We start from the raw sequence: 15,127 nt of genomic DNA on the forward strand, positions 1-15,127 counted from the left end.
CTAACTCATGAAGGACTATGTGCTGAGACCCTTCTCCATGAAATTGTCACCTTGCCTTTTGCTCCTCAGGCTGTGTTTGAGACAATGAGTGACGTAACTTTCACTGATGTTTTTACCCCTTTGATTTTAGACCCTTATTCCAAATGTCAGAATTTATTTTCTTCCCAAAACCATCTTGTCACCCATGGAAGGTCCTTTCAGAATGACACTGCTCAAAGCAAGGGCATTTTGGATACTCCCTATGCCAGCATCCAGCTCATTGGTAAAAACACCAGACTGTATCAGATGCAGAAGAGAACTACACAATGCCCTGCATATTGGTGAAACATTAAGAAATATAAAATGCCATTCTCCAATTATTCTGGTACTCACCGTCTAACGGGCCACAAACTACCACAGAATAAACAACTCACGCAGTGCTTTCTTTCCTCAGTGAATACCACACATCATGAGATCCCACAAAGCATCCACATGATTAAAATCTGCCTCATACAAAGCAAAGAAACCGTGTTCCTCCCTAGATTGTTTTCTTCCAGCAAGTTAGCATGTCCCTACCTTGCTGAACCTGGGCGAACACGAGGAAAACTGCCGAATTTCCACGTGATCATCATCATTAGTGTCCTCCTCTTCTTCTGAATCCAGGTGCTGGTACCGCTCTGAACGGGCTGGGAACAAGAGATGGCACTTGCATCAGTGTGGGGAGTGTTGGCAGCTCACACCTCAAGCATTGCTACTGCTCTGCCTAAAGAACTTGGAATGTTTATACACCATGCAGGGTATTTCCCTTAATACTGAAACATACCCAGCCAGTTTTGGCTCATCCCGTGCAATTGCCAGTGAAGAATATCTCCTTGGCACTGAATTTATCTTATCCTGTCAGCTGTATTCCATCCTGGAAGCAGCTGATACTCAAAAGGTGCCTAATCCTGCAGACCCTTCACGGTAGGGATATTTCTTCCCTACAGCAAACAATCATGTGGAAGGAAACATGGAAACCATTCACTGTCCAACTTCCCAATAAACAGCTTTCTGATTATACAGTCTGTCCTGTATACATACATACATACAAGCCTACTTAAAAAAATAAAAATATTTACCCCAAAAGAAAATCTCCTCTTTTCCCTCTTGCAACTAGGAAAAGGATTAGATTTTGTGAAAGAAAATGGGCAAGCAGCCAATATGCAAAGCTATTTTTAATGCAAAAACTTCTTCCAAAGAGATTTCGTGCTTTGAGATTTGCAGCACTGGATTTCTAAGCCAGCCACACTGGATTTTGTGGGGTGGGCACTAATAAGTTTGGCTACAGAAAGCTGATAACTACACTGAGCCAAATTTGCAGCACCACATCGGCCAGAAAGCTACTTTTATTTATTAAATTCTAACATTTTCTGCATTAGGGTTTATAACAGCAACACCAACACCTAGCAGTGAGATATTTTCTGATGTGAGAATTCCAGCCTTTATAAAGGACTTGCATCAAGGTCACCCTGACACCCAGTGTGCCAGGGCACGTGGGGAGCTCCCCGTGGTTCTGGCTTGACAGACCCAGTGGTTTTGCTTTTATCCACCAGGATCTGCTCATGGCTGCTGCACTGGACCTCTGCCAGCCACTGACCCAACTCAGTGACCAAAGTTTCTCCATCCTGTAAGTGCAGTTAGTGGTGAGAACAGCCCAGCACATCAGCTTCTCCATGTATGTTGCACCAGTACAACCTCAGTAAATGTAGAAACCCCACCTCTGCCCCCTCCTGCACAACTTGACTCCAGCTGCTCTCTGCAGCAACCACACAGAGATTTCTCAATCCATCTCTCTCCCAATCCTACCTCTCCAAATAAGCCCCAGCCTAAAAGCCCCTTCCCCAAAATGGAAGAACACTATCTAAATGGAATCTGCTTGTGCAGTGTGAGAGCCAAGGGACTGGAGGCAGCTGCTCTCTCCCTCCTTTCCCTCTCAGCAAAGCACAGGAGCAGAGAAAAAAGGTACTTCACACAGATTCAACCAGGCCAAGATGGGAGAGATTCTGTTGATGTAGAGCAGAAATTTCCTCTTCTCAGAGAACTGAAACAGCCAGTATCCCATTCTGCAGCTGGAGAGGGGGAAAGACCTCACCCTGGCCAAGTCCCTTCTACCTGCTCAGCTCCCCAAGTCAAATGAGAAAAGTTAGGGAGCAGAGGCTCTGGGAACAGAGATCTGTCCATCCCTCCTGCAATGCTCCTCCCTTCTCTCCCAAGAGCACTTACTCTGTCTGGTGCTTATCTTGAAATACCAGGAATCTTACACAGCACTGATACCATGGCAGTTCCCAGACATTTATACACACCAGACAGACACTTCATATCTCGTTAGAACTAGTAATACTGAAATAAAGCTATACACTTGCAGCAAAAATAATTCAAATTACTTCAAATCTCTTAAGAATTTCCCCCACATACTTGTCTTCAAGGTCTAGAGTTTGTTTGGGTTTTTTTTAAAACATTTATTGGCTGAAAAGAGTCACTAGGGAAAGATCATGTTGCTCAAAAACTCAGGGAATTTGGACTTACCAAATGCTTTGGAAGAAGTTTAATGAACCCAGCATGACAATGGCAGCACCTCTCGCTGCAGGCCCATGGCTGGCAGGACCACAGGCACCAGTGAAAGGCCATCTGACTCCAGCAGCAACATTTTTTCATTTAAAATTAATTTGCCTTCAAAGAAACCTTACTTGGCATTCAAAAGAAACTTTTAAAAGCAATTCCCATCAAGCTTTTTATTCAATTTCTAAAATGACTTATCTCTAACAATTTCAAAAATGAAATATGCACAAGAAATATGATGCTGTTTAGGCCAAATCTCGAGTCTTACTGTCAAAATAGCTTGTGTCATCCTCAGATTCCAGCTGTGGGATGAATTCAGCTTTCTGACGCAGTAATCCATTCCAGTCCAGATCTTTAAAGAACCGATGCTGCTTCACTTCAAAGGCACTACCTGAAACAAGCACCTTTTATTGCAGAGTATTTCTTTCAGCATTTGCATAACATGAAAAACAAACCCTAAAAATTGCAAGAGCCTAAGAGAATGTACTCGAGTATTTTTAAGTCGCACATTTTCCAGGAATTTTGAGAAACAACTTATCCTTTTACCAAAGTGGTCATGCAGGATAAAACCTGAACAAGATTTCCTCCTTCCCACCTCCTCTTCCTGCTCAGCAACAACACAGAGGCTGGAAGACAGCATCTGCTGTTGCATTCCACATCAAGTTCAAGATTAAGAACACCTTAATTTAAAATTTTCAAACTCTGAACACCACCTTGTTCATAACTGAATAAAGAGAGCAAACTCTGAGAGGCACTTAGAATGTGAGTGACAACTCACAACTCCACTGCTGTGAATAAACTCATTCATGTGTCTAGAACAAGACAGGGCTCACCCATCTTCCTGAATTAGCATCTATTGTTATTAAGCTCAGAAGCTTGGGTACCCAGAAGGAAAAAGTAAAGACTATCTGTCTACCCATTTATGCTTTTTTTTTCAAATGAAATTAATATTCATTGCAGATGCTACCATCTTTTTAGAAAAGAAAAGAGCAGAGGAAAAGAGATAAAAGGTTTGCTGAGTGCCAGTGGCACTACAACATGCCAAGTGAAACAGCAGTCTCAGCACTACAGGTATATAAGAAATCAAAAAAAAATCAGTCCATCAACTCCTTTTATAAGGCTAGAAACTCAACATCTTTTCCATGACAGCAACATCTTTCAAGTACATGGACTCTAAGTAGAGAGGAACATGTGAAAACCATCTGATATCATTATTAATTCATGATCTATTCATCACCCTTGTGTGCACATGTGCTAAATCTGCTGAATACATGTACCTTTTGGAATTGTTATGTATTTATCTCTAAGCTTTTTTTTATCCTTAAAGTGTAGTTCTGAACTGAAAATCCCAAAATAAATTAAAGTAATCAAATCAATGAAAGATGAGCTGTCATGTGAAGCCACAGTCTTGCACAAATTACTTTAAAACAAGAGTGTAGCTAGAGATTATTTATGATTATTTACTGTGAGGAAATGAGAGGTGTTGGCTTGTAAAACTTCCAACCTGACATTATAATACAGAAAGACTGACAGACATATCTGACTTTGCCAAACAGATTATCAGACTCTGCTGTATGTTTGGAGAATTCTACACTACAGGCCTCTAGGAATGGGAAAGTTTTCATTTACTTTATTACACCCAGGAATTCACATCCATGCCAGGAATTAAGCTTCTACTCAAAGAGAACTTCAAAGAAATCTGATTATACACTGTTCAAATGGAGACACAACCCTCAAGCCTATAATGGACCAGCACAAATCAGAGAAGTGATGTTGTCCCCTTTCCTGTTTCCCAGACAGGACAGCAACATCTGCCTGGCTCATGGACATGTGACAGGAATTCCCAGAGCTCCACCACACTGAATCCAGTGAAAACTGCTCCCCAGCTCTACATGAGCATTCCTCAACACCAGTGGGTGTGCATCACTGGCAAGGTAGCTTCATCCCCTGCTTCTGGGCAGTGTTTTCCTGTGCTCAAGGCTCTTACCTGTTCCCATTCTTTCCAGAGGATTTTGGCGGAGAAGCTTAGAAATGAGGTCCTGGGCATCTGGGGGCAGCGCATCATCTCCTTCTGGCCAGGCAATTTCATCTGGGGACAAAAAGGGACTTGACATTTTCTACCAGCTTCCCAACTAATTTGAATAACCATTCATACTCCTACACCTCAAAGTGCAGCGTTGAGAACTGCCCCAGAAGCATAAATATCTTGAATTCAGCAGCTTAATATAATTCAAGCATTGACATTTTTCAAAATGCATAAAATTCAGCATCAGCTAAAGCTGCTGTCAATCCAAGCAGTGCTGGTGGAGACAAAAAAAAAGCTTTAAGGACTCTATTAATAAAGTATGAAATGGGACTTCCATGACAATCCATAAACAAAGGCAGTGACAATACTGTGGCTGTATCTCTTGCCTGCACATTCCAGAGTCGTTATACTTGGAACAGAGAGAACAATTCACAGGTAACAATTTCATGCATCATATTTAGTGCTTTGATGAAATTCTCTTTTTACAAAGGACATTTGCCAAGTGTGTTAAAAATTTACTGCTTCAGGAAGCATTCCCAATAGAAAATTATTTCACTGGCATATTCACTGAGTGAACACAAAGTAATTGTCTGTCCAACTCCAAGCATGAGAAAGGTTTAAAAAGCCACAAGATGTGAAGGTACTGAGTACAACAACTTCAATGTATTGTGCTCAGAATTTCCTTTCATTTCACTTATACAAAATTACCAATTGACTAGCATTTGGACCTACAAAAACAATAACCAAAATCAGCCTGAAATAGACCAGTTGGTGGCTACTCCTTTCAAATTCTCCATCATTTATGCTAAAAGACTGAACAGAAAAATCCCCAAATATTTTTCCTCAATCCCACAAGGATTTGTATGACTCCCACACCACGACAGAGCTATTTAGGAAGATGTTAAGCAACACAAGCTTCCATAGCTGAAATCAGATGCAAGCTGCTTTGACACAGAAATTTAGAAATTCTAAAATTAAACCCCATTATTTTATACCTAATCCTTCCTGACTAAACTGCGGATCCTCAATATTTTCACAGCACATTTTGAAACCCCTTCGGAGCCAGAGCAGGAACCTACCACTGATCACTTGTCCAAAGAGCTCTTCAGGTGTGTCCCCAAAGAAAGGAACACAGCCCACCAGGAACTCGTAGAGGATGATGCCCATGGCCCACCAGTCCACGGGCTTGCCATAGCCCTGGCGCAGGATCACTTCTGGGGCAATGTACTCTGGAGTCCCACACACCTCGAGGGAAACATGCAAGAGAGCAATAAGTTTACAAATTGCCAAATGCATGTCAAAGCTTATTTTGTCTCTTTTTTTTTTTTTCCTTTCTTTCTTTCCCCCCTTCAGAGCTTTACAAGGAAGTTATTAATGTTTTGCCACTAACCACTTCATGCTGTGAACTACTTCCATGGAGCAAGAGTCTACATTTGAAGAAGACATTACCTGCACAGAAATAACATCACATGAATTTAAATGTTCCTAGTGTGGATATGCCAGCTAAGTAGTTCTTTGGTGCATGCACAGGAAAGCATATGGGAAAAATGCATATTCTGTGTGTTTAGGTCTGACAGCTTGATGGATGTCTGCTGGCACAGCTACAGCTATCAGGAACTTAGTTTTGACAAACCTCTCACATCTCTGTGCTAACAGAATTTCGTTTCACAGATGCAGAATTAGCAGCACAGCATGATTACACACTTCAGCCTTAATCTTGGGAGGTACAGCTGGCATGGACAATGGTTAAGGAAATTACCTTGGAAGATCTAAATTGCCTGGGGCTTAGAAGCAGCAACAACAATAACAAAGCAGTTGTAAAAAATGTACCACTGTAAAGTACAAGAGTATGATCTAATGACCTAGGAGAGTTCTGTTAGAAAAAGCATCCTTACTCAGAAGACAACAGGAAGACAACACCACAGGATAATTATGAATCAACACTTGGCACAAATAAAAATTCAGCTGAAAAAATTCAGCTGTGATCCTAGGCATTTTCAGAAGAGAAAAGCATTTTTTAATCCCATTATACAAGACACTGGTGAGCCTGCATCCAGAACATTTCCTTCAACCATGTCCAGAAAATATCAACTCAAACAGAAAGAGTTACATGCCAGAGCTATTCATCAAAGGAAAATCTATCTTGTTAACTACAAGAACTTAGCTGGTTAAGCCTAGCAAAATGAAGGCTAAGGAGAAAAAATGACCCTTAGTAAATATCATGGGGATAAAAATCAATGTTTAAGCCTTTAGACAAAATTGCAAGAAACATATAGAAACTTGCCATGAACTTTCTAAGCACCAGAAGGGGGAGATCGTGGAACAACCTTCAGCAAAATCCATGTTACATCCCTAAACCAACTTCTGTTTACACCTGCACTGCTGCCTGGGCCACCCTTTCAGCATCCTAAACTAAGAGCTGAAGTGCATGACTCCAAAACAAGAAGCTGAAATAACAAACTATGTCAAATTATGTACAAACATGAGAATGGACTTGTATATTTTCCTCCAGTTTTACAGTGCACAGCACCAAGGCAGAGAAGGAGTGCTACTAACTCTGATTCTATCCCATGATAGAATCCTGCATCTGATACCACATCAACAGACAAAATTTTTCAGCTTACCTGCTTGTCCAGGAATTCCCTGGTATCCTTCTCAATGTGGCCCTCATAAAGATTAGTTGTAAGACTCATTAACCCAATTTTGGACAGTCCAAAGTCTGTTAGTTTAATATGACCCATTGAAGTTATCAGGAGACTAAAAGAAAGAGAAGCAAAATAATGCAATGTTCATTTAATTGTTTCCCAAAAGCAATTTCAATCAAAAAGAACACAAGATAATGCAAAGGTTGATCTCAGTGTTACATCCCCATTAAACACCTGGAAAAAACCTTCTATACAGCCAAATATCACAGAGCAGACAAGGCAACTAGGAGTGGGACTACCTTCTGCCAAAACACCATCAGTGTAACAACATCTTTGGGATAATACTTGAAGACATTTTTCCCACCTTTTTCAATGCCTGTCTGCTTCTACATCGGTAGCAAGAGACTCCAAAAACCTCCCACGTGTCGGATGCTGTTGAAGATCAGTGCTGTCTCTAGCCCCCATGTCCTGCTCCCTACAGAGCAAGCCCCTGAAGGACTGGCTCTGCTCCCTCTGAGGGCCCCAAGACTTACTTATCAGGTTTTAGGTCACGGTGAACAATCCCATAGTTGTGTAGGTACTCCAGTGCCAGAACAGTCTCAGCAAAATACATCCTCGCCATATCGACAGGTAGGGCGCCAATGTTCTTGAGAAGTGTAGCACAATCCCCTCCTAGAAACAAAACATTTGCACATATGGCACGCTGAAATGGCAAATATCAGCGAGAAACGACAGCTATGGGTCTGTAGTACAAGATTAGACTAAGTTTTCTAAAGGCCATCTCTCACAACCCTGTTAGGAAGAATTCTGAAGATCTCTCTGTACTCTGTCTTGAACTTAAAAGTAATATTAAAACTTAGGAAAATTGAGATCCATATATGTTGGGCAGGCTTGGATAGGAATTGTACAGATGCCATTTGCAAATTGAAGGAAGCCTTGAAGAAAATAAGTCAGGACTCCTGATTGAAGCTTCCTTGGGAACACTGGCCACACATTTCAGTCGACCTTCATTTCTACTTGCAAAGAGGAATTAATATTAAAATTTCCTATTGTCAATACATCTGATTTCATCCCGCTAATTTATCTGAAAGAGCACTGATACAATAACTATAATCTTATTTCTCAAACATTCAGTCAAGCAAGCCAGGCATAAGAAATTAATCCTATCCACCAGTGGATGTTGCTTATAATAAGATATACTGATAAAGTAAAATCAAATTATATTTCAAAGAATAAGCAAACCAAACAATGAAGAAAACCAACCCCAGCATAAAATGGCACTTTATTTTTAAAAAGGCTGCTAAAGAACAAAGACATGTCTCTTAAATCTTTTTCTAAGTGGAGTGTCAAGCAAATGTGCTATGGATCCAGCTATGCCATTCCACTCCACAGGAGGGAGGGAGGGTTTCCTTTCCAGTGGAGACTGGAAAGTTCATGCTGACTTCTGGCCTCAGCAGTGAGGCTCAGCTCCACTGCAAATGTGTTGCATCAGTCCCAGGGACTCAGAGGCCCCTCTGGAGGAGTGGATGCCAACAGCCATACCTTCCACATACTCCATAACCATGCACAGGTGCCGCTTGGTCTCAAAGGAGCAGAACATGCTGACCACGAAGGGGTTCTCAGCAAATGTCAGGATATCTCTCTCCACAAAGGCCTGCTGGATCTGGTTCCTCAGGATCAGGTTCTGCTTGTTGATCTTCTTCATGGCAAAGCGCTGGCGGGTGGTCTTGTGCCGCACCAAATACACCGCTCTGCAAAACCACACCAGAGGAAAAGGCCATTCTCAGTTCAAACTGCTTTGTTGTGGGTGGAGGTTTGGAGTTCTTTGGGGTTTTGTTAGGGTTTTTTAAACAGTGATGTTACTGTTTTGAATGGATCCTGACAGACTTGTCCATGACTCCAGAAAATCCTGTTTCAGTGACAAGCTTCCCTAGAAAAGAAGGAGCCCCATGATGCTTCCTTCCCTAAGCTACTCTGCTTTCCTGAATAAAGCAGCATTTTTGCTGATGTGACAAACAAGGAGACATCTCAAACACCAATGTCACAAATTTCCATAAGCACCATTGTAGAGCAGCATGTATTTTTCAACACTACAGTGACCACTTTGCTTAAAAAATTGTCCAAAACCTGTGCAACCAGCAGTTCTTTCCAAACTCCATAAAATAATTTGACGCAGCACTGTCACCAGGGATTTCCTTCAGTAAAGTATCTCTTACACTTCTATCATTTGCAGATCATTAGATTCCTTCACATTAATAATACAGTTTGCAAATAAAATTTTCATCCAGTCTGCCTGCCTTATTGAATCAGTACTTGTTTCCTTTTCTCTGGAGCACATCACATTTAACGTGGTATTGTGTCTTATCAGCCACTGACTATAAAATAAACCCAGGATAAAGATGTGACTAACAACAAAACTACCACTTCTCTCTCCCCTTTTTACAAAGTTACATGGGACTTGTGCAGAAATATGACTGAAGAGATTTAAAATCTTTTTGTCTCATAATGACTCTTCAACATGCTCCATTGTGTCTTCACTCACTAAAAACCCATGCTTACACTTTTTCCACATATAATTTTTTTAAAATGATTTGTTGCTAACAAAGCACCCACTTGCACAAAACACTCAAGCACATGCTCAGGTTTTGCTGTTATGACCTACTGAGTGTCACTGCTTTTCAGTAACAGCCTAATGACCTCACTGGTAAGGATTTATGAACTGTAAAGAGTCAGGAACTGCCTTTTAAAATTCTGGGTAGGTTTTTGTGTGTGGTTAAAATGGTAACTGACTGAATTCATACTTGATTCTTCAATGGATAATAAAATCTAATAGCCTTTCTCAGGTATTACTCCTCACAGTAGATTTACCCCAGTGTAATTCTAGCACTTCTTTTAGCATTTCAAGTGCTCACAAACAGCCACATATGTTACACATATAATCTGAATAAATGAAAGAAATGGCATCTCCCAGAAGAATGCAGAAGATACAACAACTGTGGAACCTCTGTAAGACCCAAGTGGAATTACTTTATGCTTTGGACCCAACAAAACCCAGACATTTGCCAAACCTTGCTATAGCCCTTTGCTGGGTAGGACAATCATAGCATCTTCTTCTAATTCAAAGTCTAAAAGTCTTACCCATAAGCACCATTACTGATCAATTTAATAGTTTCAAACTCTTCTTCAGAGGGAGTTTTCTTTGACTGGACAGAGGCCCCACGGCTCTGGGGAAAGACAACAAGAAAATGGAAATTAGGAGCAGGAATGACTTAATTCTATATGGGGATTTTTTTTGTCCTTTTCTTCTCTGGCAGTCATTAACTCAAACTCAATCCATTTCTGAATTTCTGGAGTCCTCAGCTTTAGGACAATTGTCTGTATCCATTGGGTGTTTGCAAATTCCCTCCACAAATTATTAGCACAAAAAGGCAGTAAACTGTAAGATTCAGGCCTTTCCTTAATGTTACATTTTTTTTTAAAAGCAATAAAATAAGGATCTTTGAAACCTAGTCAGTTACATAATTTAAGTTTTCCAGTGGTTTTACTAAAGTCAACTCTTTTCAATACCCATCACATTTTACAAATGTAAAATATAAAGAATAAAAAGAATTCCTCCAGATGATTTTCATTTTTAACTCCAAAAATAAATTTTAAAAAACTCCACAAAACTTAGTAATAATGCCTATTTGCATCTTTTAAACATTTTACCACCACCGTATAAAGACTTTCACATTTTTATGAGCATGTACTCTAGTTTTAATATGAGCTTTTAAATGTCTGCACTTTTTTTTTTTTAAATTACAATTACTCTGCCTTATAATTAATTCTTTACTGTAGACTACTTCTTTTGAGAGAAAAAAAAAGTGCTAGACAGAGTGAGTGTATTACTGCTTTACCTCGACTGAATCATCTGTCTCGGGAGTGTCTGGGCTGTCATAGCTATTCAACTGGGCCATTTCTGAAAAGAAAGAGGAAAGATTACTCCTAATGATCTCAATCAAACACTATTCTCTTTGTTTATGCAGGAAAAACAGGATTTTAAGAGGAGCTTGTAGATGATGAAGGACATTTTCTCCCTCTGTAAAAAGTCACCCTAATTATACAGTGATAACCTTTAACATCTTGTATGCTGCAGGCAGTATTATATATAAAGATGAATATAATTAATTGTTCTAATTTCAGCCTGACTTCTCTAGATAGTTTCTATAATAAGTAAAAGCAATAAATGCATGTTTGGGGAAAGTGCTGTCTACTTAATATTAAAACCTATTACACACATATATGTCTGCCTGTAGCCTGGTGGCATCTCTGCTCCAAGAAGAAAAAGCATCACACTCCAAACAGCTGCCCTCCACGTGCTGTGGCTGATTCTGCAAAACACTGAGCAGCAGCAAAAGGGGGAAAGTCACTTAGTTGAGGCTACTCAGCTGTTGCAGGAGATGCTGTAAACTCTGCAAGCCCAAATCCTACCTTAGCTACAAGGCTCTGAGCAGACATCACTGACATTTCTGGGTGCCCTCCTTACAGAAAGGAAATAAGGCACCTTGACATCTCCCCACATTTCCAAAGAAAATTTGACTTTAGTAAGGGGAATTAGCAATGGAAAGGTTCTCTCCCATGACAGGGATCAAAGGAAATTTCCCTTTAATGTCAGATTTCAACAAATGCTATTAAATTGCATTTAGCAATCTTTGGTAGAAATTTTCCCGAAGAGCTCTTCACTTGAAGTCAACCTGTCACTGTCATTCCAGTAAACACCAGAGAAGTTAAACTAGTCCCAGCCAGACTACTAATTTATGTTAAAATTATGCTCTCCTGAGGTAACAAGAAGCATAGTTCAATCACTGAAATATTCTGCAGTAACCTCCAGTCTCTGTCACACTTTCTATTGTTGCTGAACAAGCTGTGCATGCTCAGAAAACTTGTCATTTCAGCCAGCAAAGTGCCAGGCAGAAATATTAACTGACTAATTCTAAAGTTACAATCTTCTGGGCCAATGTATGGCTATATTAAGTTTACCACATGCAATTCTGACACCTTTCAGAAAAGCTGTTTCTGTCCTTACACTGCTCTCTTTGGTTTGGCTGCTACACAAGATGTAAAACTTCAATCTCACCTCCAGCTAAAAATTCATACTCATGGTGGTAATCTTATGGAAAACCACAAAAAACACACTTTTCCCAGAGAGGACAATCAAGTGGGATGACAGGATACTTTCCAACCAGGCCACTAGCAGGCCAGGCAGATCAGAAAAATAACAGGTGAATTTACTTTTACTGTCCAATAGCACAGAGAAAACAGATAAATTCTAAAGCCATTTTCTAACATTGTTTCAGCTATGATACAGGGAGACATTATTAACATCATAAGTAAAGAACTGTCACTATTGATGTGCCTTCCTTACCCCAGCAACATTCCTTTGAGACATGGGGCTGAAAAGGACAGTCTAGAATTTGACAGCAAACAGGAAAATAAGTAAAAATGGCCTAGAAAATTAATCAATAAAATAAAAGCATCCTTCAGCTATGTAGTGACCAGGATATCTGACTATCCTTTCAACAGTTTGGAAAGTACATAAGAAGAGTTCTCACCCTCCAGGGGATCCCTGGTGAGTCCCAGCTGGCTGATAATGTAACGAGGAATGTCGCATTTAATTCCTTGCCCTTCCTTGGCATGGCCTTCTGCAGCTTCCAACAAGTGGTAGAACTCTTCAGGATCAAACTCCTACAGCACAGCAGTGAGAGACACAGAGAGAGGTAAATGATACAGCTTTACAGTTATGAAAGGTTTCTCCCCCTTAGAGGGGAATCCTCAGAAACCTCCAAAGCTAATTCTGGGCTCAGCAGTGATGCAGAACATTTCCAGTTACAACAAGCAAGGCAATGCTTCCCACTCTGCTCTGCAAAACCAACAGACATTACATCCCACGGGGTGTCCACGGGTTTAGATCTGCAAATCAAAACAGAACAAGGACTGTAGGGACTTTCTACAAGCCAAACCCAAACTTTCAAAAGGTCCCCTTAACGTAAGTGTTAAGTGTGGACACAACTCCCAGTTTTGTCACATTAAGACGTGCCAGGGAAAGGGCTGTGATGAGAACTGAGGCATCACCTCCTGCCCCCTCCATCTGACAGGTGAGTTAACCCAAGATAAGCCTTTCCTGCTGTCAGTTGTCATTTCTGATCAAGCCATACACCCACCCAATCCTGCCACTGTCCTAACCTCAGTAATTGCTAATAAAATTATTAATACAGCAGCTTTCTTCTGCTGCCCTATTTCTTGTACTCCACACTGGATCACTTTAGCAACTCAGTCATGGTGCATGTGATCTCTCAGGCCAGAAAAGGTTATAGAAGGTGTGATCTCTTGCACTGGACTAAGAGATATAGCAGGAACCAAAAGACAAGTTTTGGGCAGCAGGAGCACTCTGCTTAGGAACAAGTTCACCAGTTACCTTTAGCTCTCCCCACTACAAACCTCATCATTCACCAGCAATGAGCAGCTTCGCCAACACTCCTCAAAAATTCTCCAGTGAATTGGGAGGGTGAAAGGGGAAGAGTTTGAGCAAACAGCTGAGCATGCACAGATAACAGTGAGGGCACCAGTAAAGAACTGCTGTGTGGTCAGCAACGTAAGAGAAAAAGAGCACAGAACTGCAAACAAGAAAAGGAAATTAGAGCTTGTAATGATGTGAAGAGACCTGAACAGAGAACAGATGCACTTTTCCACTACTGCTCCAAGCAATGCTGCTTGGACAGATGCTGCCACCAAAGACAGCACCAATGTGAGAAACAAAGTTCCTTCCCAACTCCTCTGGAAAAGGATTCATCAACAGTCTCAGAAGTGGCAGAGAGCAGGAGCCAGAACAGAGAGGACCACAGAGAGGCATGGTCACCAGAATGCAGGGAGAGGGATGGTGGAGCCAAGACAGGACTTCTCGAGGTACAAGTGCAGGTCATTCATTGGTGAGTAAAAGAGAGAGGGGAAAAACCAACTTGGTGACAAAAAAAAAAACCCCAAACATACAAAACATTAAGGAACTATTTAAATTCCAGTTCTGACTTCTTTATGGTAGGTTTAATCATTTGAATACAGGAGAATGAACCCTACTAAGGGGAGGTAGGTGCTATGAAAAAATAAAAATAAATAAATAAATGAGATACTTTTTCCCAAAGATGGTTTCAGAGATGCACGAACTACATTTTTATTTTCTTGAAGACCCAGAGACTCTCTGCCAATAAACATTTCATAGTCCAACAGGTAATACAAAGACAGAAGCCGAATAGCTGAACTTTGGAATACTTAAATGTTTTTGACTGCATTAAAACAATCACAATCATCACGAGCACTGTCTATATAGAAACTTACTTCATTTACAATGAAGAAAGAAGAATGAGCTGTGTTACTGAAGTTAACCTTAATATTAAATAGTATAAAAACTTTGTATAGATTCACATATAATTGAAACCAAAGATTGAATTACAAAAAAGTATGTTAAAAATAAAAATAAAAATTAGTTCTCAAAACCTATTTAAACAGTTGACTATCCATTACTATATTTCTTGTTTTATGGCACAAAAGGAACATTAGTATTCAGTTCTTCATGTCACCAGATTAAAATAAATATTTGGGAAAAAAATTGCTAGAAAGGCAATGCAGGTTGAAAAAAACAAGACTAACCCACAGATCCAGATACTATTTCTATACTTTGGAGTCTGGCCACTTGATTGTCAAGGTTGTCACTACATACTTGGGAATTCATACTCAAATCTCAATGACTGCTGCTTCCACCTGCTCCCACTCATTTTGCAGAACATCAGGTGGAGAAGACATAGAAGAACCTGGAGACCTCTGGATTTGCAACTAAGAGCTGCCTTGA

At 40.4% G+C, this 15,127-nt stretch overlaps 1 protein-coding gene across 4 annotated transcripts in view; it reads right to left on the bottom strand.

Annotated features, from left to right (window-relative positions):
- MAST2 (microtubule associated serine/threonine kinase 2) overlaps nt 1-15,127 on the bottom strand; it is a gene marked incomplete at its 5' end in the record, with an annotated part of 183,327 nt that overhangs the window by 17,385 nt on the left and 150,815 nt on the right. For all 4 annotated transcript variants that reach the window (XM_084211459.1, XM_084211458.1, XM_084211461.1 and 1 more), the window contains 10 exons: nt 556-665; nt 2,846-2,968; nt 4,565-4,666; nt 5,683-5,848; nt 7,228-7,360; nt 7,782-7,920; nt 8,791-8,999; nt 10,387-10,472; nt 11,145-11,206; nt 12,840-12,972. In XM_084211459.1, coding sequence (XP_084067585.1) covers nt 556-665; nt 2,846-2,968; nt 4,565-4,666; nt 5,683-5,848; nt 7,228-7,360; nt 7,782-7,920; nt 8,791-8,999; nt 10,387-10,472; nt 11,145-11,206; nt 12,840-12,972 — 1,263 coding nt within the window. The remainder of the gene's footprint in view (nt 1-555; nt 666-2,845; nt 2,969-4,564; nt 4,667-5,682; nt 5,849-7,227; nt 7,361-7,781; nt 7,921-8,790; nt 9,000-10,386; nt 10,473-11,144; nt 11,207-12,839; nt 12,973-15,127) is intronic.

The sequence above is a fragment of the Fringilla coelebs genome (genome assembly GCF_963513975.1).
Source record: "Fringilla coelebs genome assembly, chromosome: 9".
Lineage (NCBI taxonomy): Eukaryota > Metazoa > Chordata > Aves > Passeriformes > Fringillidae > Fringilla > Fringilla coelebs.